General features: G+C 44.8%; 1 protein-coding gene across 1 annotated transcript; it reads right to left on the bottom strand.

Annotated features, from left to right (window-relative positions):
• Positions 1–7,256: 7,256 nt before the first annotated feature.
• Positions 7,257–27,075, bottom strand: LOC111960335 (arylsulfatase J). The gene is made up of 2 exons (XM_023982301.2): positions 26,313–27,075; positions 7,257–9,176 (listed from the first exon to the last, which is right to left on the bottom strand). Exons 1-2 carry the CDS (start codon positions 26,612–26,614, stop codon positions 7,805–7,807), a joined length of 1,674 nt encoding a protein of 557 aa, XP_023838069.1. The 5' UTR covers positions 26,615–27,075; the 3' UTR covers positions 7,257–7,804.
• Between the last annotated feature and the right edge of the window lie 718 nt (positions 27,076–27,793).

The following is a 27,793-nucleotide window of genomic DNA, read 5'->3' on the forward strand; positions in this document are numbered from 1 at the left end:
TGAAGGTCAACGAAAGACCACTAGAGCCCAGAAAGGATTGAACCTAGGTCTCCTCGTTACAAAAAAAAMCCTTCTTTGGAGTGGAAAGAAGGAAGAGAGATCACAAGAGGCATTTCAGCCCACTAGTGCGGTATAMTAGCATTCCAATATTTTCCTTTATCTCATGTTGTTGGATCAGATTCCAAGTGCTCATTTAAAGGGGAAACTCAACCTCATTCACCTAATCCCACGAGAAGAGCCCTGGGAAGACCAAAAGCCTTATAAATTGTTGACTAACTATAGTTGTAGGCTATAACTAGGGTTCAGAGTTTTTCCTGGTCAGGGTACTTGGTCAGAAAAAAAACTCATGGCTCTAATCATGATCACTGATCTGTGAAGGCTCATGGATACATGAAATCATTATGGTGGAAACCTATCCAGTCCATTCAACCAACTGTGTTTCTGAAAGAGAGGAGAGGAAAGGAAAGGAGAGAGAGGGGAGAGGAAAGGAAACCGCTGGGACGTGAACAGCTGAATGGTGTAAATGACTCCGTGGGAGGAATGATGAAGAAGCGATTGTTCCCTCCATCCTGCTTTGCCTGCCACCCATACTTCTAATATCTTTGGAGGGCTGCCACTCCACTTTTCCCTTTACCTCCCTCTCTTTCTCTCTCCCGCTGTCTTTCCCTCTCTCTCTCTCACCCTCTTCCTTTCTCGCCCTCCATCTCTTCCCCCTCTCTCTGTCTCCCTCAGTTAAGACCTTCATCTGTAGGAAACCTTGGCTGCCAAATAAACAGTGGTCGGAGCCCTCAGGGGGGCAATGAGATTCCTGAGTGGTTTTCGTCTGAAAGGTGAAGGGTGGACACTCGGTAGGAATGGCCTGTGATGTCGATTCTGGCTGGGGCTGACGCACCACAGCTGTGCCCTCACCTCCAGAACGACCTAGAGAGCTGTGGGGGCATCGCACTCCCTGGTGCATCAGGCTATTTAGGCCTGGTGCACATGCACTCTATAAACACACACAAACTTGCACACACTCTTAATGCATTTATTTGTTAAATGTCTCATCCACCTATGGCTTATCAGTGAATAGGGTGTGTGCTCAAAAAAGATGATTAAAACGACTGCTTTCTCTGAGAACCATTAAAGCCTAGTTGAGAGAGAGAGAGAGAGGACTCCTCTTTCAGAGTCATATAGACAAAGATGTGAAAACCACCCTGCCGGCGCTCAGCCTGCTTTCCTGTGTGATACAGACAGAGAAACAAAAAGGCAGACAGTCATCTCATACACGTCATTTGGATGGGGAGATTAATTCCAAAACAACATTKGTTTGCAATGTGAACGACTTTGTGTCTCTGACTTGGATAACTTCTCCATGGACATGTAGTACTGTCAGTGTTTGATGTGTAAAMTGCATGCGATTGATGATAGAAGGATCAACCAGTGAATCATCAACCATCCCAGGTTACAGCATTGGTCATTTGGCAAGAGAAACAAAGTTTTCCATTCTGCCCTTCGACCTGGGAAACATGCTTGTTCCACCCTTGGACTTGCCTTTCATTGTCAGCTATGGGTAGGGGCCACAGTCAAGGGACGGCTAGGGTTCAAAAGGGGTCACTCATGACATCAGTGGAGAGAGGTTAAAGCTGACAGCACAGCGAGAGGGCTAACACCAACACAGGCCTGGACCTGTGTTAGAAAGGGAGAACGAGGGAAGAGAGGGAAGACTATGGAAAGAGAGAAGAGTTGACAAGGAAGAGATAGCAAGAGAGGGAGCAGGGGCCCAACACTGACACGTGAGGCGAGAGGGACAGACAAAACCAGGTTACAGGCAGGAGAAACAGAGGGAGAGAGGAAAGATGGACAAAGAGCGAAAGAAAACGACGGGGAAAGTTGGCATGGGAGAGGATGGGGCACAGAGAGAAACAGGAGAGGGAGGGGTTGGAGAAAGAGAGTGCGCAGGCAGCTAGCTGCCAAGAACAGTTCCAGTTGTGCACGAGTGAAATTGCACATTACAGGAAATCCCCATGTCTACTTTCTGGGGCTGGAAAGGAACTCCCAGCCAACAGAATCTGTCCATCTAAACACATTGAGAGAAGAGGGGTTTTCCCACACACTCGCACATAAGTCCATACACACAGMAACACGCACGCACATTCTATAGAGACAGGAAAACACATGTAGGTAAGAACACACTAACTCCCACACCTGCACTAAGGGACCGATAACAGTCATTGTTAATATTTTGACTTAACTCGTATGTTGCATTACCACAGTGTTACGAGCAGCAGGCATGACAAAGCAGTGTGTGTGTGCGTGTGTGTGACTGCGTGTGTTCCTACATACACTTTCCATCATAACGAAGCGCGGCTGCTTCTGTTCCCACAGGCAAGGGATGTAACATCCTGACACATCAATCACTGACCTCAAGGTCAATTCCTGGGGCACATTACACCATTGACAAATATGAGTGGGGGCGGTGGCCATAGAACTCCATGACTTCCCCTGACTGGAATGTGACCTTCCTGCCAAGAGATTTGGAAGTGCAAGACACGTGCGGTGCTTTCTGTGGGCGTGCATTTTGCAAGAGTGACAAATACGTTTGGCGTTTTTGGTTGCGTTTCTAGGATTTCACATGGATTATTGTTACCGTCTCTGTATTTTCTCTCGGTTGGACATGATCTGTATCATCTTTCATCGCTGGTAGAGAGAGAAATGGTTCATAAAAGGATCTTAGCCGAGTCATCGTGTTCAGACGTCGTCGCTGGCAGCCGATCCGGCTTTCCCATCCCGTCAGCTAGACATTATTCGACTAATTTGCACCTTGATTAGGTCGGAAACTCATACCATGCATACCGCGAAGGCGTGGCTGTTCGCATGAGTGCTGAATGAAAAGCTAACACAAATGACATATTACAACACTTTACCCGGTTCCGTGTGTTACTGGGTTACTGATCCTTTTGAACCTTTTCTATTATTCCAAATGGGTGGTAACGGGTTGTTTATCAAGGAGTTATGAGCCTCTCATGGGTTGATGGATCACTTTACCCAACTCAGTTACGGGAAGTATTGTACCCACAGTTCTTTTCCCCAGAAGAAGGAATTTATTACCAATATGGAGAGAGAGTGGGAGAAAGACAGAAGAGAGTCATGGATTAAACTGTTTCACTGGCAAATGAGTTCCAGGGGGTTGAGGAGGTTCTCGAAATTCTCATGTGCACCAATATTAGCCTACCCATAATGCACTAACCTCCCCCTCTCACTTCTGTTTAAAAATGTGACTGCCTTTAAAAAGCAACAAACGGTTTCTGACTCATTATGAGTCAGCAACATTTATTCTGTCAAAATGGACTACAACGTGTAAATTGGATAATTTTGGTCATAAAGTTTGTCTCGTCTAAAACGGAGTTCGGAACACTTGTGCGTCACAACGGAACAGGTTGTGAGGTTGGGTTTTGATTTGACGATGTCCATTTTCCCACTAAGATGGTGTGAACAGCTTCAATGATTGCTCTCTATCCAATAGTATAGACAGTGAGACAGACAAGCCCAGCAGCTCAGACTTTGTATACACGTCAGCCATTTTTTTTACTTGAGAATCGCTGCACATAACATCACAGTTAGATGTAAGATTGAGAAAATTAAACATCCTCGGTTTAAAGGTCTAAATTATTTACAGATTTGAGTTCTTAGATTMATTCGGGAGATTGAGGCAGTGAAACAGGAGTCTACAAAGTCTCATAGGGGACAAACATCATTAACTAAATGCGAAAATCAGTCAGGAAACACACCTCCAGGACTGAAATCACGTTTTTCTAATGAGCAACAGAAAAACACACGTACCAATCAGCGTGTTCAGTGGCTCTTTAAAAAGGCAAATTTTGCTTTTTTACAGCCAAATGTTTTTAAAAAATATATGTAAATGGAATGTTATAGAAGGGTCCAGATCCTTTTTTTGCGATTTCACATGTTTGAGAAACGTACCCCCAACCAGCAATTAATTTCCTCATCCTCATTTTGCAGTACGGGGGTCTGAAAAAACACCCAAATACATCCTTTTAGAAATGCAAATGCTCTTAGTATAGTGATGTAGTTCTTTAGATGTTGTACTCATGAAATTGTGTCATTCCTAACTTTATGCGCAACGTTATATTCAATTTTGTGCGACTCRGGCCACACCGCTCTACAAGGAACTGCCAAAATAAAGGAAACACTTGAGTAAATGACAGATACAAGGTATATTGAAAGCAGGTGCTTCCACACAAGAAGTTCTAGACACTTGTAGAATCTATGCCAAGGCACATTGAAGCTGTTCTAGTGGCTCGTGGCGGCCAAATGCCCTATTAAGACACTTTATGTTGGTGTTTCCTTTATTTTGGCAGCTACCTGTAGCAGCACCCAACACGGAGAACGGGAGAATGGCTCGAATCGTTAGGCATGACATCATTTCACGAGTACAACATGTAAAGACCTGCATCGCTATACTGAGAGCATTTGCATTTCTAAAAGGACGTATTTGGGTGTTTTTGGAGCATTTGTTCATGTTTACTGCACAACGAGGATCAGGCAATTMAATTGCTGGTTGCGTTAAGTTTCTCAAAAATAAGTGAAATTACTAAAAAATAAATAAAAAGTGTTGGGACCTTTCTATAAAATGCCATTGACATCAAGATCCTGTAATATTTTATATAGAAGCTTTTTGTCAGTGAGGCTGTTTTTAACCTGTTACCTCTACACTGGCAGCCTTCTAAACCCATGGGATCCATCCGAGTGTATATGGATAAAAGTCTTCATTGTAAAAGTTGGTTCCCATGAGTCAAAACTATTCACTAGACAACCATCTATATGAACCAGAGGCCAAGGATCCACGGCATAAATAACAAGATGACTTCTTCACCTGCTGGGGATTTACAGTGGTCTAGAGTCATGGGGAACCATCTTTATTTCGGCTCAGTCGGTTAGCGCCGGTAAATCCACAATAGAAGGGGGTTAATGTGGTGTAGCCTGAGGTCATGGCTTGGCTGGCACCAGGCACGGGTTGAGTTAGGGGGGAGTCGGGGTGTTATGTATGAGAGACGAGTGCATCACGCCTTGGGGAGGCTTCCACCGGTGAGTCCCTCTCTCTGGATGGGGATCCATCCAGTAGTGTGGAAGGATCGTGCTTCTGGAGCTGGTTGGGTTAGAATGAGAGCTATGACCTTTCTGAGCTAGCCTTTGAATACCGGCATTTTACTTTGTCATTTGGATGTACAGTACAGTAGCATTCATGTTTCAAAAACAAGACATTTTAAATGAATTAGGAAAGAAAATAAAAAGCTACAGATATGAGTCTCTTTACTCAGTAATAGGGCCATGAGTAACAGCACAAAGCACTTTGGCTAACATTAATACAACCATGTTAAATTCATGTAAAGAGCAACATATAACAACACTTTTATAGAAATACATTTTGTAGGGGATCTATCATTAGAGCCATTTAACACTCATTTAGCATCATTAAATGACTGTTTTATTAGTATTTCATGGGCCAATCAAAGTTATAGCAGCTATTTTGTGCTTTAAACATTGGCGTGCGTACCTCATCACAAAGTGTGCTTTCGTGCATATGTACATACACTGCATTGCCAAAGGTATGTGGACACCTGCTCGTCGAACATCTCATTCCAAAATCATGGGCAATAATATGGAGTTCGTCCCCCCCTTTGCTTCTATAACAGCCTTCACTATTCTGGGAAGGCTTTCCTCCAGATGTTGGAACATTGCTGCGGGGACTTGCTTCCATTCAGCCACAAGAGCATTAGTGAGGTCGGGCACTGATGTTGGGCGATTAAGCCTGGCTCGCAGTCTGCATTCCAATTCATCCCAAAGGTGTTTAATGGGGTTGAGGTCRGGGCTCTGTGCAGGCCAGTCAAGTTCTTCCACACCAATCTTGACAAACCGTTTCTGTATGGACTTCGCTTTGTGCACGGGGGCAGTGCTGAAACGGGAAAGGGCCTTCCCCAAACTGTTGCCACAAAGTTGGAAACACAGAATCGTCTAGAATGTCATTGTATGCTGTAGTGTTAAGACTTCCCTTCACTGGAACTAAGGGGCCTAGTCCGAACCATGAAAAAAAAGCACCAGTCCATTATTCCTCCTCCACCAAACTTCACAGTTGGCACTATGCATTCAGGCAGATAGATCTGAGTTTGGCGGATGCCAGGAGAATGCTATCTGACGGACAGATATACATCAGATGGTGAAGCTTGATTAATCACTTCAGAAAACGCGTTTCCACTGCTCCAGAGTCCAATGGCGGCGAGCTTTACACCACTCCAGCATTGCACATGGTGATCTTAGGCTTGTGTGTGGCTGCTCGGCCATGGAAACCCATTTCATGAAGCTCCCGACGAAYAGTTATGTCGATGTTGCTTCCACAGGCAGTTTGGAACTCGGGAGTGAGTGTTGCAACTGAGGACAGACGATTTTTTACGCGCTATGTGCTTCAGCGGCCCCGTTCTGTGAGCTTGTGTGGCCTACCACGTCGCGATTTATGCTCCTAGAAGTTTCCACTTCACAATAACAGCACTTACAGTTGACCAGGGCAGCTCTGTCCACATACTTTTATATATAGAGTATGTTTATTGACAGCGCCAAGCAACAGAAAATCAAATTAAATACTGTTTGACTTAATGGTTGCAAGTTACATTTCTTTGCCCAAAACCATGTGGGTTGTTTCCATTTATGGCATTTCCGTTTTACTGTTCAACACCGACTGATGAATCTGGCGCTTCGAGGCAAGCAACAAAGGAGTTGAATCTGGCACGCTGGACCAAGTTAAACTTTATAGTATTTTCCACTAAAATAAAAAAGGTACTAAGTAGCCAGGTGCCAGCGGCTGCAGTGACAATGTGCAGCAGACATAGAAAACTTTCCTGTCACAAAAAAAACAAACACTTACTGCTGCAAAAGTGGGACTGATGAATTTGTCATTGAGAGYGAGAGATAAAGAGAGCGATAGAGAGATCAAGCGTCAAAAAGAGATAAAGAGAGCAAGAGAGAGATGGAGAACGAGAGCAAGGGAGAGACGTGAAAGTACAGAGAGAGAAAGATGAGAAAAGACTCCGTGGCGGAATGAGACAAATGAAAAAAGAAAATAAAGGGGAGATTTGCATCAGGGTCTTTAATTTTGTTAGCAAGTTTGTTTTACATTCAAGTTGAACTGGAGCCAGAGCAGACAGAACTAAGGGGGAGAACATACATTATTCTAAGGTTCAGACCGACTGTGCTAATAAAACAAAGTAAATCTCAGTTGACTCGCAGATATAAATCCTACATTTTGTTTTCATTTTCTTGAAACACTGCCATCAATAGCTAATAGAATAAACTATTTTTATTTTGTTTATTTGGTTATTTTTATTTCACCCAAAAAATATGACGCTGTCTGTAAAGATTAATTCTATATTTGTTTTCTCTCTGATGAAATGTCATGAATCTATTAACAATTTGAAGGTCACAGGAATTCAAGCATGCAATAAAAACCCAAAAAACAAACATTCTTTTAAAGGCCTTAACCCATAGTCATGAGGTCATAGGTGTTGGGTCTGACAGTAGTGATTTAAAGTGGGTATTTTCCTTAAAGCCTACTCTCTGAGGCAAATCTATGTCTATTTGTCCATTGATTTCCCATACTATCCAAGCACCAGTCCATTCAAGTCTTCAAATCATTGAGCAGGACAATCCTTTAAGACAGATTGTGTGTCAATCCCTGAGATCTGACCATCTAAACGTCTTTCACACAAAAAGTCACAACAATAAAAAAAGTCTAAGTCCTCCGCCTTTCTTTTCAGAGCTTCCTCTTCTTCTTCGCTTTCTTCTTCCGTCTCTTCTTGGCCAGGTAGTTAGTGAGGAGGTTAGTCTCCCTATCGTCTTCATCCTCTTCCTCCTTGTACCAGGGTCCCCAAACCCCTCCGTTATAGTTAGGGTTGGAGCGGGAGTCTTTAGCTGGGTAGCGCACCGGGATGGCCGTCCTATTGTACTGTGCTAGCCTCAATAGCATCTTCTTCACTATGTGTGGGTACTGTAGCGACAGGTCCACTCGTTCATAGGGGTCTGCCGTGATGTTGAACAGCCAGATGGACTTTCCCCGGTCCCAGCGGATGCGTTCGTTATGCCAGCGGTTGGTCAGAAGTAGACTGGAGAACGTCTGCGGAGGGACCCAGTCGCTGTAGCCAGGCACCCCAGTAAGGAGCTTCCAGTGACCGACCCGGAGGGCGGCACGGATGGCCGTGTTCCAGAGGCCGTAGCCGGCCTTCCAGGATCCATTCTTGGCCTTAGTGTAGATAGGGTCAATGTTGTGTAGGATGTCCTGCCGGGGGGACGGACGGCCCTCGCTGATGGCCTCCCACACRTCGTACCCGTCCAGGTTGAGGTCCTCGTCCAGAGTCCCCTCCCCCAAGGACACCAGGGTGGGGAACCAGTCCGTGATGTGAATCAACGCCCGACATTGGGTCCCCTTGTTCACAAGCAGGGGACTATGGACRAAGCCTACGGCCCGGATGCCCCCCTCCCAGTAAGTTGCCTTGCTCCCCCTCAGWGGCCAGTTGCTGCCCCCGGCCATGGGCTGGCCCCCGTTGTCTGACGAATACACTATCACTGTATTGTCGTAGAAACCATAGCGCTTTAGCGCCAGCGTGAGGTTGTGGACGGCCTCGTCCAGGCAGGACACCATGGCGGCGTACTTGCGACGATGTAAGTTAGGGATGGACTTGTAGCGCTCCAGGTAGAGAGCGGGCACCTGTAGCGGGGAGTGGACTGCCTGAAAGGCCAAGTAGAGGAATAAGGGTTTCTGAGGGTTGTGGTGAGCCAGGATGTCCACAGCTTTTTGGGTGAACATCAGGGTTGAGTATTGGCCCCTATCTTGTTCCCAGGCCGCCTCCTCCCCTTCATAGAGATCATAGCCACACATGCCAGGACCGTCACATTTATAATGGCTATAGTAATCACCACTACCCAGCAGGGACCCAAAGAAGGTGTCGAAGCCACGCTGGGTGGGCATGCAGCCRCGTTTGTAGAAKCCCAGGTGCCACTTGCCCACCATGTGGGTGGAGTAGCCCGCCTGCCGGAGTTTTTGTGGCAGTGTGACRTTCTCCAGGGGCAGACAGTTGGCCTGGGTGGGCCGGATGACCGAGTGCTGGAGGCCCGTGTGGATCTGATACCTGCATGGGACACAGAATAAATAGTGTTAGTCAATCAACCAATCAAATCTTATCTAAGACTCTCTTTTTTCACAAAGAGAAAGCCAAGGTGACAGTGGCTAGGAAACACTTCTAGTTCATCTAAACATTGAGAAGAACCAGCGTGTAGAGGGAGAGACCATCCTCATCTGGCTGGCCAGAGTATCCAAAACAAGTCACACATCATAAAAGCACTTGCTTACATTTACAGCTGAATATAATATAGTTGCAGTATTATGTTATGACAGGTTCATACATACGCCGCCATGACTCTGATRTGGTGTTTGGACATTTCCTACCTCCACTTTTTGACATTCACCAGTTGGCTCACCTTTCTAAACGTTGAATATGCTTCCTTGGAAATCTATGCTTGAATTGTAAAGGAGTTTCATGGCATATGATGTGCACACAAATTGCTCCGCATAGGGAAAATAGGCTATACTGGATGAGAATATTTCTACAATTTCAACACGCTACTGTATACATTTCCAATAAACCAAACTCTCCCAAGGTTCTGGTAATCCATTTAAAATTCATCCAGTTTAAGTTTTTAAAACAACAATGAATCCTTTCACAGGCCATTTAAAATGCAATGAGACGGTACAGAAACAGCTTTGCGTAACAGATTACACACATTATGCAATCTAATTGTAATTACAATGGACTTAGTCCAAAGCAAACCRGTTTAAAATGACAGTTGACTGCTTGGGCTAACACGGGCCGGCAACCAGAGAACATAGTGAGGCTTGACAGGAGATGTCCAAGAGCAATAYGCCAGAGGATGTCGTGTAATAGTGGTGGGTATTTGGGGGGCGAAGAGTGTCAATACGGAAAACCCATCATTCAAGAGTCAAGGCAAGCCAGGAAACGGAGCTCTGACCTGAAACTAATGATGTTCCTAACTTTCTAGATTGCGACGGCCATTTTGGCAACGATCAAGATGGAAAAGAAAGCGATGACTTGTGTCGACTTTGTCTCGGTGTCTTCACAAGGCTGGTGTTATGAGAGTGACGGAGTCTTTGTGGAGAACAGACCTGAGTTCCCGAAAAAGGACCACATGCCTATTGTCATGAGCAAGGAAATAGTCAACAATCAAAGCCCAGAGGTAATTGTTTTCCTAGTGGCAACAATCAAACCCCAGACAAACCATAGTTACTGTGTGTGCAGTATATGTGTTTGCACAACTACTGCCTATGTACACACGTCTTATTCTGAAAACTGGAAGCATCTCTTTGTGCTATGCTTACCGAGTACCTAAAACCAGTCTGTGATTGTATTTGSCAGTGGGAATAAGGGTCTGTTTATTATATCAGACCATGTAAATAGTGCAAATGTTGGTTTTAAAATTGAGCACTTAGTCTCGGTAATGTAATCAAGGAAGGCACTATTCTGTTAGTAATGTGAAGTAAAAAGCTGTACTACCTTGACATAGTGACTGATTTCTGGCTAGGTTACCCATGCTAGACCCGGGAGCAACAAAGGTAGCCTTTTAAAAAGCAGGTCCTCCGATGTCTAGAGGTGACGGCCCGTGTTGGCTCAGAAAGTGAAGCAACCTGGGACGTTGGAGCCCGTCTCGGTAGTAATTACGTCCGACTCTCCTGTGCCGCTTTTAGACGGAGAAAGCCAGACTACCTCAATCCCTCTCCCTCCTCTACTTCCCTCTCATCCCTCTTTCTCTCCTGCTGCCAGTGGCAAAACAGGCAACCACTCACTAAGGAGCGGTAGAGAAAATAAGAAGTTGGGTGTGCACTTTGAAAAAGGAGGCTTTAGCCGGAGGGAAGCCAGGAGGTGGACAATCGAACCCAAGGCTTTCGTAGCAGGGTTTATACGCTTCACAGGAGGTAGAGCAAGCACTGCGGCGCTCTGTTCAAAGTCACTCCTGGGGATCCAAATCTACGATTTTCATGGGGAATATACCTCCCCTCACACAAAAAACAACCCATGCTTACACAGAGTATGTACATGTACGCACCCGATCCCTTCCACACAGCACAGCTTGGCTGGTCATCGTCCTACGCTCAGTCATTTATTGGTGCGCCTGGTTCAGTTTGGGCTAGGTTCACTTCAACATTGAAGTGATGTGTGGGATCTGCAGGTTAAAGTGGCAGGAGTTGATTTCAAACTTTTCCACGGCCCCAAACACTCGCTTATTCACACTTGGACACAGCCCTACGCATGTCTTTGCATGCATTTTTAGCATACTGCATCTTGGAAGTGCAAATACTGTGGAGTACACACTACAGTAAAACCTTGCCCTTGACTTAACTTTAACAGTAAAAAAACATGACTGGCATAAGTGTTTTAGGGAAACTGGCTAATAATCGCCTTGAGAAACTGAAAGTTAGAAATGCTGTTGAGTTGATGAAACACAGGAACGTTCTAAGAGGTTTTAGACTTAATTGGTTATTCCCTGAGGTACATGTAATTCACTTAATATTTTCACACAATATTAAACGGTCAGACAAAAGCTGACCAGAGTTTGCAAAATGATTGGTGTGTAATGATTGGTGTGTATGTGTGTGTGTACAAGCTGTGTTTGTATGTGTAAAGCCGCTATGTGCTTATGTTTGTAAGCTTATTTGTGCATGTGTGTGTGTGTGTGTGCGTATCTCTGTGTGCCTGTTTGTATGCTAAAAATGACATAACATGGTTTTGCTAATGGACTAATGACGTAGTCCCTCTGACAGTCCAGAACTCCCTACAGTACAGTATTCCATGCCTCAGGAGTCAGTCAGGCGGGAGGACCGTCTTACTGAACAAATGGAACAGCTCTTTCTCCTCTCCTTCTACAATTCACCGTGTGGCAGATGTGTCTCACTGAACGCTGCACAGTCGCTATGGTAGTAAAATAGCATCGTTCACAACACACCGGTGAATCACTGCTGTTTCCACGTCATTTCAATTCAATTACGTTGAACCTACATGGAACAGACGTTGAATTGACATCTGTACCCAGTGGGCTGGTGGCAGTGTTGTTGTTTTGGTCCCATCTCCAGCAGACTGTAGTGTAGTTACATGCAACACGCAGGGATRGGGTCATTAGAGTATATACACCCAACATCTGGCATCCAAAACCTAAGATCCTCTAAATGTCTTTTGAAAGGTGAATGACTGTAGCATACGGGTTAACCTTTTACTGCAGTGGGCTAAATCAGGGTCACACAGAGTTGTTCTGGGTAGTCTTAAAACACATTTACTTTGAAACAAAAGTATACCCCTCACACACACACGTGGTTATGGGCTTACAAAAAAGGAAGACGCCTGTACCATGTCAGATATAGAGCGTCCCAATATTACACTTTATATACATCACAAAAACATTTTACGGTTTTAAGTATAAAAATGTATAAGTATAAAAACATTTAATGAACACTCCACCCATGAGGCCACTAGGTCATTTTGACGCTGAGCGCGTAGGTCTGAGTGGCTCCTAGGATTCTTAAAAAAATCTTTTTAAAGTATTTTATTTTACTTTTATTTAACTAGACAAGTCAGTTAAGAACAAATTCTTAACTGACAGTGGGTTAACTGCCTTGTTCAGGGGCAGAACGACAGATTTTTACCTTGTCAGCTCGGGGATTCGATCTTGCAACCTTTCGGTTACTGGCCCAACGCTCTAACCACTAGGCTACCTGCCACCCCGCTAGGCTACCTGCCGCAAACATTGCAAACAAGTGAAGTGGGGCAGTTTAAAATGTTAAATMAACTTTAAAGATGTAAGTGAATCAGAACTCATCTTTGAGGATAGAATGGATGGGAAATTATCATCTAACACTAACCATTCAGTGGGGCACTACTACGGGATCTGGGATGAGAACCAGATTGTGTTGCTTTCATGTGGGCCTGGGATGATCACTTCTCACCAGTTAGTGGTCTGAGTAGGGGCCTCTCAAAATCGCCACTCCACAACAAAAACAMACTRGGGTATAGAGGAAGCATTGTTRCRCTGAGCTATCATTAACTGGATCCARTATGGATCAAATAAACTAATATAGTGATGGRAAAAAATAAGTCAAGGGGAAAAAAGCAACATCTGTCTTAGGGTAGAGACTAGAGAGACAATCAAGCAAGCTCTTTGGTGGTCCATGGTGGAACTTGGCGCTGAGCGCGTAGGCTTTGACTAGAGCTRAATCTGAACCTGTTTACCCCAATTGCCATAATATATTCGTTGACATATGTTGAAGTGAACTCAGACTTCACAACTACAGATATAATGTGCAGAGAAAACTTTCGTTTCCATCTATATGCCATCGCTATGTTTAGAGCTTTTCACAAGCAATTACACGTCCATGTTTACGCTCTTCGTTTGCCCATAAATGTCTATAAAGTGCTGTTTCTGGAAGGTTTTCTGCTCCATTATCTTCATTCTCAGCCAGACGTGGACCCGCTTGTATACATTCCACCGGCGTATAAGATTAGATTTTCCATTCCTTCAAACTTCATTTGTTTTTATTTGTCCAGCTTCGTATTAAAGCCAAGGGTTGAAATCTGGGATTGAGAGGAAGGGACATTGTGTCCCTGAGGGCATCTTTCTTCAGATTTTAAAACCACACAAAATCACAATGCAACACAGTTAGAAAGAAAGGACAGATGTACGTCAGAGCTATGTGTGTATGTGTGTATGTGTGAATGTGTGTAATAGAGTCTCTTATGTGTTCATCCGAAAGGTAGAGTGCGCGTGTGAACGAGAGCAAGTGTGTGTGTATGTGAGCGCATGTGTGTGCCTGCGTGAATTCATCTACGTATGAGAGAGTGTGCGAGTTCACCATATAATCCTAACCCTCCAGAGAGTCTTATGGGATGCTGGCGCTCACATACCAAAAGGTTACAGGCGTGTAATGAGAATGTCATGCTACGCAGTCTCTCATCCCGAAACAGAGCAGTCATCTAAAACAAAAGCTCTTGACGTGGACTGGAATTCAAAAGTATCCTGGTCTATATCTATGGTATTTCAAGGGAATGGGTCATTGGCCTTGAATTTGTATGGGTCTTGAGTGGTTGAAGGACATTTCTGCTTTCTAGTCTTTATGGGCCCTTAAAGATGACTGGAGTAGTGAGCGTATTCAATGTGCCTCCCACCCTGTCGCATACAGCCTGTTTACAGACCCTCATTAACATCTTATGGCATGAGCTCATGGTTCTTCCCTACTTTACTTCCATATCAGTTAGCGCTAGATGGTTTCTTCTTCCGGCGCCGACAGAGATGGCCGCCTCGCTTCGCGTTCCTAGGAAACTATGCAGTATTTAGTTTTTTACATGTTATTTCTTACATTGGTACCCTAGGTAATCTTAGGTTTTATTACATACAGTCGGGAGGAACTACTGAATATAAGAGCAACGTCAACTCACCATCATTACGACCAGGAATATGACTTTCCTGAAGCGGATCCTGTGTTTTGYCTTCCAMCCAGGACAATGGATCTGATCCCAGCCGGCGAACCTAAACAACGTCGCCGTAAAAGGGGCAAACGAAGCGGTCTTCTGGTCAGGCTCCGGAGACGGGCACATCGCGCACCACTCCCGAGCATACTACTCGCCAATGTCCAGTCTCTTGACAACAAGGTTGATGAAATCTGAGCAAGCGTTGCCTTCCAGAGAGACATCAGAGACTGTAACGTTCTTTGCTTCACGGGAACATGGCTCACTCGAGACGCTATCGGAGTCGTTGCAGCCAGCTGGTTTCTTCACGCATCGCGCCGACAGAAACAAGCATCTTTCTGGTAAGAACAGGGGCGGGGGGGTATGCTTTATGATTAACGAGACGTGGTGTGATCATAACAACATACAGGAACTCAAGTCCTTCTGCTCACCTGACTTAGAATTCCTCAAAATCAAATGTTGACCGCATTATCTACCAAGGGAATTCTCTTCAATTATGATCACAGCAGTATACATTCCCCCCCAAGCAGACACAGGCTGCATTCATTGTAGCTGGGGATTTTAACAAGGCTAATCTGAAAACAAGACTCCCTAAATTCTATCAGCATATCGATGCGCAACAGGGCTGGTAAAACCCTGGATCATTGTTATTCTAACTTCCGCGACGCATACAAGCCCCCCCCCCCTGCTCTCCTTTCGAAAAAGCTGACCACGACTCCATTTTGTTGCTTCCAGCCTACAGACAGAAACTAAAACAAGAAGCTCCCGCGCTCAGTCTGTTCAACGCTGGTCCGACCAATCTGATTCCACGCTTCAAGACTGCTTCGATCACGTGGATGGGATATGTTCCGCATTGCGTCCAACAACAACATTGACGAATAGGCTGATTCGGTGAGCGAGTTCATTAGAAAGTGCATTGGCGATGTCGTACCCACAACAACTATTAAAACATTCCCAACCAGAAACCGTGGATTGATGCAGCATTCGCGCCGAAAACTGAAAGCGCGAACCACTGCTTTAACAGGGCAAGGTGACCGGAAACATGACCGAATACAAACAGTGTAGCTATTCCCTCCAAGGCAATCAAACAAGCTAAGCGTCAGTATAGAGACAAAGTAGAGTTGCAATTCAACGGCTCAGAGCACAAGAGGTATGTGGCAGGGTCTACAGTCAATCACGGATTACAAAAAAAAACCAGCCCCGTTGCGGACCAGGATGTCTTGCTCCCAGACAGACTAAATAACTTATTTTGCTCGCTTTGAGGACAATACAGTGCCACGACACGGCCCGCTACCAAAACCTGCGGGACTCTCCTTCACTGCAAGCCGACGGAGTAAAACATTTAAACGTGTTAACCCTCGCAGGGCTGCAGGCCCAGACGGAATCCCCAGCCGCATCCTCAGAGCATGCACAGACCAGCTGGCTGGTGTGTTTACGGACATATTCAATCAATCCTTATTCCCAGTCTGCGGTTCCCACATGCTTCAAGAGGCCACCATTGTTCTGTTCCCAGAAAGCTAAGGTAACTGAGCTAAACGACTACCGCCCGCGTAGGCATCACTTTCCGTCATCATAAGTGCTTTGAGAAGACCTAGTAAGGACCATATCGCACCTCCACCCTACCTTGAACCTCTAGAACCACTCCAATTTTGCTTACCGCCAATAGATCCACAGACGACCAATGCGCAACCACACTGCCCTAACCCATCTGGACCAAGAGGAATACCTAAATGGAGAATGCGTGTCATCGACTACAGCTCAGCATTAACAACCATAGTACGCCTCCAAACGTCATCAATCAAGCTCGGACTACCTAAAAGTACGGTCTCGGACCTCCCGCCCTGTGCAACTGGGTACTGGACTTCCCTGACGGGCCGCCCCCAGGTGGTGGGGTAGGTAACAAACCATCTCCACCCGGCTGATCCCAAACACTGGGCCCAGCAGGGTCGTTCTGAGCCCTCTCCTGTACTCCCTGTGTCACCCACGACTGCTGGCCATGCGCGGACGACCCTGCCAACTCAATCATTCCAGTTTTGCGACGACACTACAGTGGTTAGGCTTGATTAACCAACAACGACCGAGACGGCCTACATGGAGGAGGTTGAGGGCCCCTCGGAGTTGGTGTCAGGAAAAATAACCTCACAGCTCAACGATCAACAAACAAAGAGAGGATTGTGGACTTTCAGGAAACAGGCAGAGGGAGCACCCCCCATCCACATGAATATAGGACAGTAGTGGAGAGGGTAGCTAAGTTTAAAGGGGTTCCTCGGGTACACATCACGGACAAACTGTAAATTTGGGCTCCACCCACACAACAGCGTATGTGAAGAAGGCGCAGCAGCGCCTCGTTCAACCTCAGGAGGCTGAAGAAATTTGGCTTGTCACCAAAAGCACTCACAAACTTCGACAGATGCTCAATCGAGCATACCTGTCGGGCGGTATCAGCCGCCTGGTACGGCAACTGCTCCGCCCACAACGCGTAAGGCTCTCAGAGGGGTAGTGAGGTCTGCACAACGCATCCACCGGGGGCTAAACTACCTGCCCTCCAGGACACCTACACCACCCGATGTCACAGGAAGGCCATAAAGATCATCAAGGACAACAACCACCCGAGCCACTGCCTGTTCACCCCGCTATCATTCAGAAGGCCAGGTCAGTACAGGTGCATCAAAGCAGGGACCGAGAGACTGAAAAACAGCTTCTATCTCAAGGCCATCAGACTGTTAAACAGCCATCACTAACATCGAATGGCTGCTGCCAACATACTGACTCAACTCCAGCTCACTTTAATAATGGAATTGATGGAAATGGATCAAAAATGTATCACTAGACACTTTAACAATGCCACTTAATATAATGTATATATTGTTCTCTATATCATCTACTGCATCTTGCCATCTTTATGTAATACATGTATCACTAGCCACTTTAAACTATGCACTTATGTTTACATACCCTACATTACTCATCTCATATGTATATACTGTACTCGATACCATCTACTGCATCTTGCCTATGCCGTTCTGTACCATCACTCATTCATATATCTTTATGTACATATTCTTTATCCCTTTACACTTGTGTGTATAAGGTAGTAGTTGTGGAATTGTTAGGTTAGATTACTCGTTGGTTATTACTGCATTGTCGGAACTAGAAGCACAAGCATTTCGCTACACTCGCATTAACATCTGCTAACCATGTGTATGTGACAAATAAAATTTGATCCAAATGACAGTACAGCCACAATCTCAAAAAACACCCATTGTAATCACACTAGCTATCGCTCTGGTTTATTTTTACACAACCGCTGGACCGCTAGGCCAACAAATCACAACGAGTGCAGCTTGCAATAACAGAATCCCACAAGGCACAACGGGGATACCACTACTAGGCTACACAACCCCTGGGTTCTAGGCCTATACCAGGTTTCAAACCATCACTATCGCTGGGCCTGGGCCCGGGCCTGGCTCCATGTGCCAACCCCACGGAACTGTTCCACGTCCTCCCCACACATGGTTCGAATAAGCAGCCTTTCCTCGGCTCTCTAAATCTAATGAAATTCAGCCTTGGAGCGGTGTGGTTCCCTCGCTTATTCCCTTCCTCCCTTTCCCTCCGACTTGATCTGACTGGACCGCCCCTTCAATCTCACTTCTGCTGCTCCCTCCTTGGCTCGCGTCCTCTTTGACCTATCGCACTTTCCCTTCCAGGACTCAAAAACACGATAGATTCCTTCACTTCCGTCCAGACCCTCCCTTAGACATTCTTCCTTCCCTTATTCACACGCTGGCCTTGCCTCACATATCCACAGGTTCACTTCGTCAACCGACCCAGTATGTATTCGCTCTGCAACCCAGTGTGCTGGGATGGAGTGAGTGTATAGGGTGAAGGAAAGGGTAGAAGGGCAACAGAGTGAGTGTATAGGGTGAAGGAGCGAGAGATGTACAGAAAGAGAGTGACAGCTCGGTGAAGCGACAGGAGATGGGTGAGTGAGAGGAGAAGCTGGGCGACTGTGGACAGTCTCTGCACGGGTTCTGGAGAAGTGGAAGGTGAGCCTTGACTGGGGTGAGAGGCAAAAGAGTAGCCCTGTGCAAACAAACCACGGCTCTTCCCGCGGTTTGATAGAGTTGCAACTTACAGCGCCTCGACACCAAGACAGCACAGTGTTTGGTTTTATAAAGCTGCCCTTATCCACATTGGTGATGTCCTCCACGCAACCCAGAAGCCACTGTGGGGCACATTCCTGATCATTTGTTTGTTGATGGATGGCGGTTCATCAGCGATGTGGGCCTTTGATAGCTAAATCGAATTTCGCTTTACGCCGATTCCACCGGAGTCATCCCCTGTGGGAAGTAGGGCGTGAAAAAGAGAGGAACAGAGAGGGACTGATCGATGTGTGAGAGAGAGAGAAAAGAAAGATTCAGAAGATGGAGGGGGGAAAAAAGGTATTCTGGCTCTTTTCTCAATAGTTTTTATTCAGACTGGTCACATAAATCTTTGTAAAAAAAAAGGAGTGCGTCTGAGAATGTAATAGTGAATTTAGACTACAGCAAGGAGACATAATTCAAGTCCTTTTTAACACTACCTGACAAACAGCTGTGAGGTTGTCAAGTTTCCAAAGTTCTGGCAAAAATAAATCAGCTGTCTTTCATGAATGCCTAATTCCACATCCGTGTACTAAAAACCGTTGACAGAGGCCACACATCAGCTCTGTCCGGACACGTTTTGTCGTCATGTCTCTCAAGCTGGGAAATAGGCACATCTTTGATACTACCAGGTGTGTTTACAAAACTTTCAGGAAAAAAATGTCCTTTGTCCCAACCGCCTTGTCTAGCAGAGAAGTTATTTCAGAGAACCTGGTTTTGAGCACCAGCCATTGTCTCACCATGTCACACGCCCAATACACAGACATAGTCCACATTCTTAAACTTTAAAAAAAGAAACGACATAACCGTTGCCAGGTCAACGCAACCTATGCCCTTTCCTTGGTATAACTCCTCACTTTTCCAGGACTGAATAACTGAGTAGTACAGAGAGTTCATGGGGTTTGAAGAGCCTAATAAGTCAAGGACTGTTGTTGAACTTGGGAGGCAAATGCTCAACTGAAGCCTCAAAATGTCGCTGCCCCGAGGAAAACCAGAGGTCGAGGTGCTTCGATTCAGAGCTGCCGTAGCAATTTGTTATGCAGCTCCTGTCATTGGAGGGGGGGGGATGGAACATTTTCTGAGTGTAAACTTACATAAAGTATGTAGAAAAGCTAATGGACCTATATATATATATATATATATATATATATATATATATATATATATCTTTGAGAACTAACAATCAACTAAATAAACAGCCTGGTCTCAGACTAGACGTAAATATCTGGAACACTCAAATTAGTATGATATGTTACGCTTGCTATGGTTACATAAGACAGATGGTTACTTAAGGCAAAAACAAAAGTATGGTGGTTGATCGGGGTGGGCGTATAATGCGAATGTGGAGAGGTTGGACAAAAGTCGCGAGTTTGAATCTCAACACGGCCAACTTTAGCATTTTAGCTAACTACTTAATACATGTTTTGCTACTTTGCAACTACTTAGCATGTTAGCTAACCCTTTAACCTAACTCCTAAACTTAAACCTAACGTTAACCCATAGCCTAGCTAATGTTAGCCAGCTAGCTAACATTTGCCACCTAGCTAGAATTCACAACATATTATACATTTAACAAATTCGTAACATATAATAAAAATTGTAATTCGTAACATACCATACGAAACGTAACATATCATACTAAATGGAGTGTCTCGAGTTTACATACAGAATATACAAAATGCTCTGAGACCAGGTTGAAATAAAAGCTAGACAGTCAGGGAGAATCAAAAATCAAGAATTGAAATCATGCGTTCAGGAGTATTTCTGTCATGGTATGGGGCCCCCATTGATTTTATTATAACGTTTGAGTCACTCAGATAGCGTAAGACATGGCAAAATGTGTAGAACTGCAGGAAATGCGCTTTAAAAGTGCAGTTTTTTCTCTCAGCCTCATGGCCAACAGGAGATCCTTTACAATTTTAATGGAGTTTAATGAGGTGAAAACAGAAATAGATTTTTTAAAGAAAGCTGCGATTTCAGTGGCTGGGTTTTAGTCTTGCATGCTGCCACCACCTGATCTCTGCAAATGAAGGACCTGAGGGCAGAAGACAGTGGGCACTTGTGTGTGAAGGATCAAGTCTGGGCCTCTCTCTGGTATCCACGTGTTGCATTACAGCAAAGGGAGAGAGGTTGAGTGGGACGGACAACATTTGACCTGGCCACCTCTAATCCTGCACAACAAGCTGAGTCGATTGAGTTGATTCTGGAAAACCCTCGTGACTCAAAAGACCATCGATAGCTTCTCTTTTTAGGACCAGTGACCGGAATGATAGTGTGTGGGCATGGTAGTAGGGGGAGAGGGCACGTCGGGGTTGAGCAAGGGGGTTTAGAGAGATTTTGTGACGATTGTGCAGGCCTACTCCTGGAGTAAAAAGCACATTGAAATGGAGAGTGCTTCGCAGTCCAGAAAGAGGCTTCGTCAGCCTTCATGCAAGACTTTTTTCGTCAGAAATGGCTGATATTACCTCTACTTGAACTTCATTACCATACATGTCAACGTGCCCCGGGATATATGGATATTTTGACCTGTCAGTCCCCTGGGTAGAACTTCATRTTTATGAGGCAAGACAACGTGTCCATCTAGAGACAGTTGAGGGGAAAAAAACACATTTCAAACTACAGCCCTCTGGTGTATAGCTGTGGTTTACAATTGGTGCGCAACTATAACAACTGTAATTTAAATTGAGTGTGCGGCAGGGGTCAGATTCCGTTGGTTGCCATGTCAACCATCCCAAAACCCATAATAAGCCCCAAAACGATTACTCCTCCAAAAATGACCCTAAGCGGCGAGCAAAAGTTTAGAGATCACAACAACCACTCTTTCAGCACGATATTCAAGTACCTATATTGTAGGCCACAAAAGGGGAAAAGCATTGACATCTTGACATTTTAACGGTCCTATAGAACGGATCATGGGCCAGACATCTGCTGAAATCCCACCGCAAGGCATGGAAGGGAAATCCAGCCCGGTCCCTCCAATATACAGCACATTGTCCTCACAATTCTATCCATTAGTAAAACACACACAYAAAGGGCCCCTAATATCCTCTTTGGAGGACACCCTTCTGTTTCGAAACKTAGATAACAAATTTAAAAAACACCACCACTCTTGCAATCATCCTTTCAGGAGTAGCCTGGTAACATAACTGAATATACACCGACATTTCCATATGTACAACAGGGGTGGGTGGAGTGGGCAACATGGTAGACACTTTTTCCCCCATAATTTGCCAGAAGAGGTGCCCAGCAACCTTCCCGTTTCAGTAGGCAGACACTATAGGCGCAACTGAAATATCACATTTACATAAGTATTCAGACCCTTTACTCAGTACTTTGTTGAAGCACCTTTGGCAGCGATTAGACTCGAGTCGTCTTGGGTATGACGCTACAAGCTTGGCACGCCTGTATTTGGGGAGTTTTCCAATTCTTCTCTGCAGATCCTCTCAAGCTCTGTCAGGTTGGATGGGGAGTGTCACTGCACAGCTATTTTCAGGTCTCTCCAGAGATGTTTGATTGGGTTCATGTCCAGGCTCTGGCTGGGCCACTCAAGGACATTGAGACATGTCCCAAAGTCACTCTTGCTTTGTCTTGGCTGTGTGCTTAGGGTTGTTTTCCTGTTCGAAGGTGAACCTTCACCCCAGTCTGAGGTTCTGAGTGCTCTGGAGCAGGTTTTCATGAAGGATCTCTCTGTACTTTGCTCCGTTCATCTTTCACTCGATCCTGACTGATCTCCCTGCCGCTGAAAAACATCCCCACAGCATGATGCTGCCACCACCATGCTTCACCATAGGGATGGTGCCAGGTTTCCTCCAGACATGACAATTTGCATTCAGGCCAAAGAGTCTAATCTTGGTTTCATCAGACCAGAGAATCTTGTTTCTCATGGTCTGAGAGTCTTTAGGTGTCTTTTGGTAAACTCCAAGCTGGCTGTTATGTGCCTTTTACTGAGAAGTGGCTTTTGTCTGGCCACTCTACCATAAAGGCCTGATTGGTGGAGTGCTGCAGAGATGGTTGTCCCATCTCCACACAGGAACTTTGTCAGAGTGACCATCGGGTTCTTGGTCACCTGCCTGGCCWGGTGGCCAGCTCTAGGAAGAGTCTTGGTGGTTCCAAACTTCTTCCATTTAAGAATGATGGAGAGCACCGTGTTCTTGGGGACCTTCAATGCTGCAGAGATGTTTTGGTACCCTTCCCCAGATCTGTGCCTTCACACAATCCTGTCTCGGAGCTCTAAGGACAATTACTTTGACCTCATTACTTGGTTTTTACTCTGACATGCACTGTCAACTGTGGGACCTTATATAAACAGGTGTGTGCCTTTCCAAATCATGTCCAATCAATTGAATTTACCACAGGTGGGCTCCAATCAAGTTGTTGAAACATCAAGGATAATCAATGGAAACAGGATGCACCTGAGCTCAATTTCAAATCTCATAGCAAATATTTATGTAAATAAGGTATTTATTTTTGTTATTTTTAATAGATTTGCAAAAAATGTCTAAAAAACTGTTTTTGCTTTGTCATTATGGGGTATTGTGTGTAGAGTGATGAGAAAAACATTTTAGAATAAGTAACGTGACACAATGTGGAAAAATTTCAAGGCGTCTCAGTACTGTCTGAATGCACTGTATGCGTAGCTTTTCCTTCTGTGGACCGCCAGGTGGTTGCTATAGTGGCTCCACTTGCAAACAGTTAAGTTGTTACTGTGCTGATGTGCATCTTTGTTCTCCAGCACTCAATTGTGTGTTTTTGAAATTTTATCTTGAGGCAATCAAATGTATTTTAATAAAGCCCTTCTTACATCAGCAGTTGTCACAAGGTGCTTATTAAGATAGCGGGCCTATAAACAGGAAAAGAGCAAGCGATGCAGATTTAGAAGAACAGTGGCAAGGTAAAAAATCCTTAAATGGCAGGGAACTAGGAAKAAAYCTAGAGAGGAACCGGGTGAGAAAGAGAGAGTTGAAACAGTAGATTCAAAGCAGTCATTGTTGCACTTTATATTGTGTGCTTTTGCATGCATTTCAGTGTCTTGAGAACATACAGTAACTTTGAAGTCTGTCTGCATAGCCTTTCAAGTCACATGCAGAAGTGGGATACTTCACAGGGCTCTTCTATTACGCTCCAGTGAAAAACAGTCATAACGCTCCAATGGACCTTACTCTCTAGTAATTTAGCCAACAATTAAGTCTCCCATGCACARTTCATTTTGACTATTGGTCACCTCACATGTATAGGGCAGGCTAATTAGTGGAAATAAGTAAATCAGTCTGAAGACGACAAACAGGTGCAGGTGGAATGGTCACCTCTTGACTTTATAACACATAACACTTTAACACACTCAGTGCATTGGCCCAGCCTGGTCTCATAGATTAGACATAACATAGTAAACATACATACGGGACACTGAAATKAGATAGTTAGATACTTTGCAACTTTCCACCTGGCTACCCCTACCCGGSCCAACAGCTCTGTACCCCCCACAGCAACTTGCCCAAGCCTCCCCCATTTCTCCGTCACCCAAATCCAGATAGCTGATGTTCTAAAAGAGCTGCAAAATCTGGACCCCTACAAATCAGCTGGGCTAGACAATCTGGACCCTCTCTAAAATGATCTGCTGCAATTGTTGCAACCCCTATTATTATTGTTGCAACCCCACCTATTACTAGCCTGTTCAACCTCTCGTATCGTCTGAGATTCCCAAAGATTGGAATGCTGCCGCGGTCATCCCCCTTTTCAAAAGGGGGAGACACTCTAGACCCAAACTGTTACAGACCTACATCTATCCTACCCTGCCTTTCTAAGGTCTTCGAAAGTCAAACAGATCACTGACCATTTCGAATCATACCGTACCTTCTCCGCTATGCAATCTGGTTTCCGAGCTGGTCATGGGTGCACCTCAGCCACGCTCAAGGTCCTAAACGATATCATAACCTCCATCGATAAAAGACAATACTGTGCAGATGTATTCATCGACCTGGCCAAGGCTTTCGACTCTGTCAATCACCGCATTCTTATCRGCAGACTCAACAGCCTTGGTTTCTCAAATGACTGCCTCGTCTGGTTCACCAACTACTTCTCAGACAGAGTTCAGTGTGTCAAATCGGAGGGCCTGTTGTCCGGACCTCTGGCAGTCTATGGGGGTGCCACAGAATTCAATTCTCGGGCTAACTCTTTTCTCTGTATACATCAATGTCGTCGCTCTTGCTGCTGGTGAGTCTCTGATCCACCTCTACGCAGACGACACCATTCTGTATACTTCTGGCCCTTCTTTGGACACTTAACTAACCACCAGACGAGCTTCAATGCCATACAACTCCCCTTCTGTGGCCTCCAACTGCTCTTAAAATGMAAGTAAAACTAAATGCATGCTCCTCAACCGATCGCTGCCCGCACCTGCCCGCCCATCTAGCATCACTACTCTGGACGGTTCTGACTTAGAATATGTGGACAACTACAAATACCTAGGTGTCTGGTTAGACTGTAAACTCTCCTTCCAGACTCACATTAAGCATCACCAATCCAAAATCAAATCTATAACCGGCTTCCTATTTCGCATCAAAGCAGGTATATTCCTTCCTATTTCGCACTCCAGCAGGTATATTTCACTGTTCACACCCAAAGCCAATTCCTCCTTTGGCTGCCTTTCCTTCCAGTTCTCTGCTGCCAATGACTGGAACGAATTGCAAAACTCACTGAAGCTGGAGACTCATATCTCCCTCACTAACTTCAAGCATCAGCTGTCAGAGCAGCTTACAGATCATTGCACCTGTACATAGCCCATCTGTAAATAGCCCACCCAACTACCTCATCCCCATAGTTTTTTCTCTCTCCTTTTCACCCCAGTATCTCTACTTTCACATTCATCTAATGCACATCTATCACTCCAGTGTTTAATTGCTAAATTGTAATTATTTCGCCCCCATGGCCTATTTATTGCCTTACCTCCCTAATCTTACTTCATTTGCACACACTGTATATAGACTTTTCTATTGTGTTATTGACTGTACTTTTGTTTATTCCATGTGTAACTCTGTGCTGTTGTTTGTGTCGCACTGCTATGCTTTATCTTGGCCAGGTCGCAGCTGTAAATGAGAACTTGTTCTCAACTGGCCTACCTGGTTAAATAATGGTGAAATAAACAACTTTTTTTTTTAACTTTCCCTAATCCTAACTGAACGTTTAGCAACCCAAAGGTTGTGAGTTTGAATCTCACCACAGACAACTTTATCATTTTAGCAACTACTTATTACTTTTTAGCTACTTTGCAAATACATTGCATGTTAGCTAAACCTTCACCTAACCTTAACACTTTAACCTAACCTCTAGCCTTGCTAACGTTAGCCAGCTAGCTAAAATTATTGTATGTTTTGCAAATTCATAACATATTGGACATTTTGGATTTTTTTAGAAATTCATAAAATATCATACAAACTGGGTCATGGACATCCCACAAATTAATACATTCCATACGAAATGTAACATACTGTATCATACTAAATGAAGCTTCTCGGATTTRCGTACAGAATCATACGAAATGCTCTAAGACCAGGTTGACTGTCCACAACTGAATACCCACTAAACAGGAGGTTAATCTTACCTGCCAGTCATCAATTGACTCCTGGAAGGGCTACAGAGAGGCTGCACATAGTAATTCTCCAGTTTCACTCCCTGCTCTGCCAGCCTGTCCAGAGTTGGGGTTTTGATCTCGGACCCATGGTAGCCCACATCCCGGAAGCCTTGGTCATCAACCAGGATGAAAATGATGTGAGGTTGAGTGGTCTTGTCAAGATTATTCACTCGGTTCTGCGAATTGCCATTCCAATTTTCCCACGACATCTGATAGCCACATGTTAGTGAAGTAAACGCGAATAAACTCGCCAGTACACTGAAGATAAACATCTTCACCCCCGACGTTTACACTGCATCAAAACCAAACCACTCGAATCATYGTATTAGTCTCGTTAAAAAAAATTACGCGATAGTTGTTTGCTACATTGCAAAARTTATTGGCAGTGGTTGTCATAGTGGACAACGCGCGAATGCGGTGGAGCGTTGCACATGTTCCGGTGTAGCAACCCTTGGAAATTGTGTTAGCATTGTCCTCAATAGCCTATTCTCATACTCTAGCCCAATGACAACGTTTGTGTTCAGTAGCCGACGATAATAGCAGTCCAGTCCTTTCAAATGCTACAATATGTGTGTTTGAAGTMACCACCATTAAAACGTTCATCCAAATTTCTGCAATGCAAAACATCTTCCCGTCGGAATGTTTTATTCCTCGTTTGAAACGTGGTTCCTYTCACCAAAATCGTTGAATTAACTTCACTGTATTGCTGTGCAAACAGTTAAAACGGTGTTACATCAATCCCGATCCTCACTTGTGTTTCTTCTGGGACGTGAGAGACTTGACAGGTCCTTCTCTCTCAGCAACGGCGAGTCTGTTTCAGAAACAMCCGCTGCCAGCTATAGCGGCTGCTGTTCGGTGTGTGCGCTCTCCTCGCACTCCACCATCTACACTGCATAACTGAAATCTGAGAGATAATTCATACAGCACTGCCTCTGCGTTCTATCTTTCAACATCCCTGTCTGTCTGTCTGTCTGCCTCGCCAAAGTCCACACATTTAAATGGATGGAGGAGTACRAAGAGCATTTGGATCAAGCTATTGATTGGGTTGTGACAGTGTGGATTATACAACGGGTGGGTCTAATCCTGAATGCTGATTGGTTAAAACCGCATTCCACAAATTACCGCTGTCTAAATCTATGACGTTTAAATGCCTATTTACACTGTTCCATCTGATCGCGCAATCCACTGTCTCATCAGTCCAGCCAGGCAATTTATAAACTTGATCTCCACTATAAAAAGCATTAAAAAAATCTCGAATCATTAGCTCATTGTTATGGATGTATCCAAATAGAAAACAGTTTATGCAAATGCAGCTACTTTGCTGTTATTCTGGCTGCACTTTTTGACATGTCTGTAAATTAGCCATAGTTGGCTAGCTAGCATACAAGGGATAAGAACATTTAGAATGAACGACTGTGTCGCGTCCATAGATTCAGAACAAAAAGACTGAA

The sequence above is a fragment of the Salvelinus sp. IW2-2015 genome, linkage group LG37, assembly GCF_002910315.2.
Source record: "Salvelinus sp. IW2-2015 linkage group LG37, ASM291031v2, whole genome shotgun sequence".
Lineage (NCBI taxonomy): Eukaryota > Metazoa > Chordata > Actinopteri > Salmoniformes > Salmonidae > Salvelinus > Salvelinus sp. IW2-2015.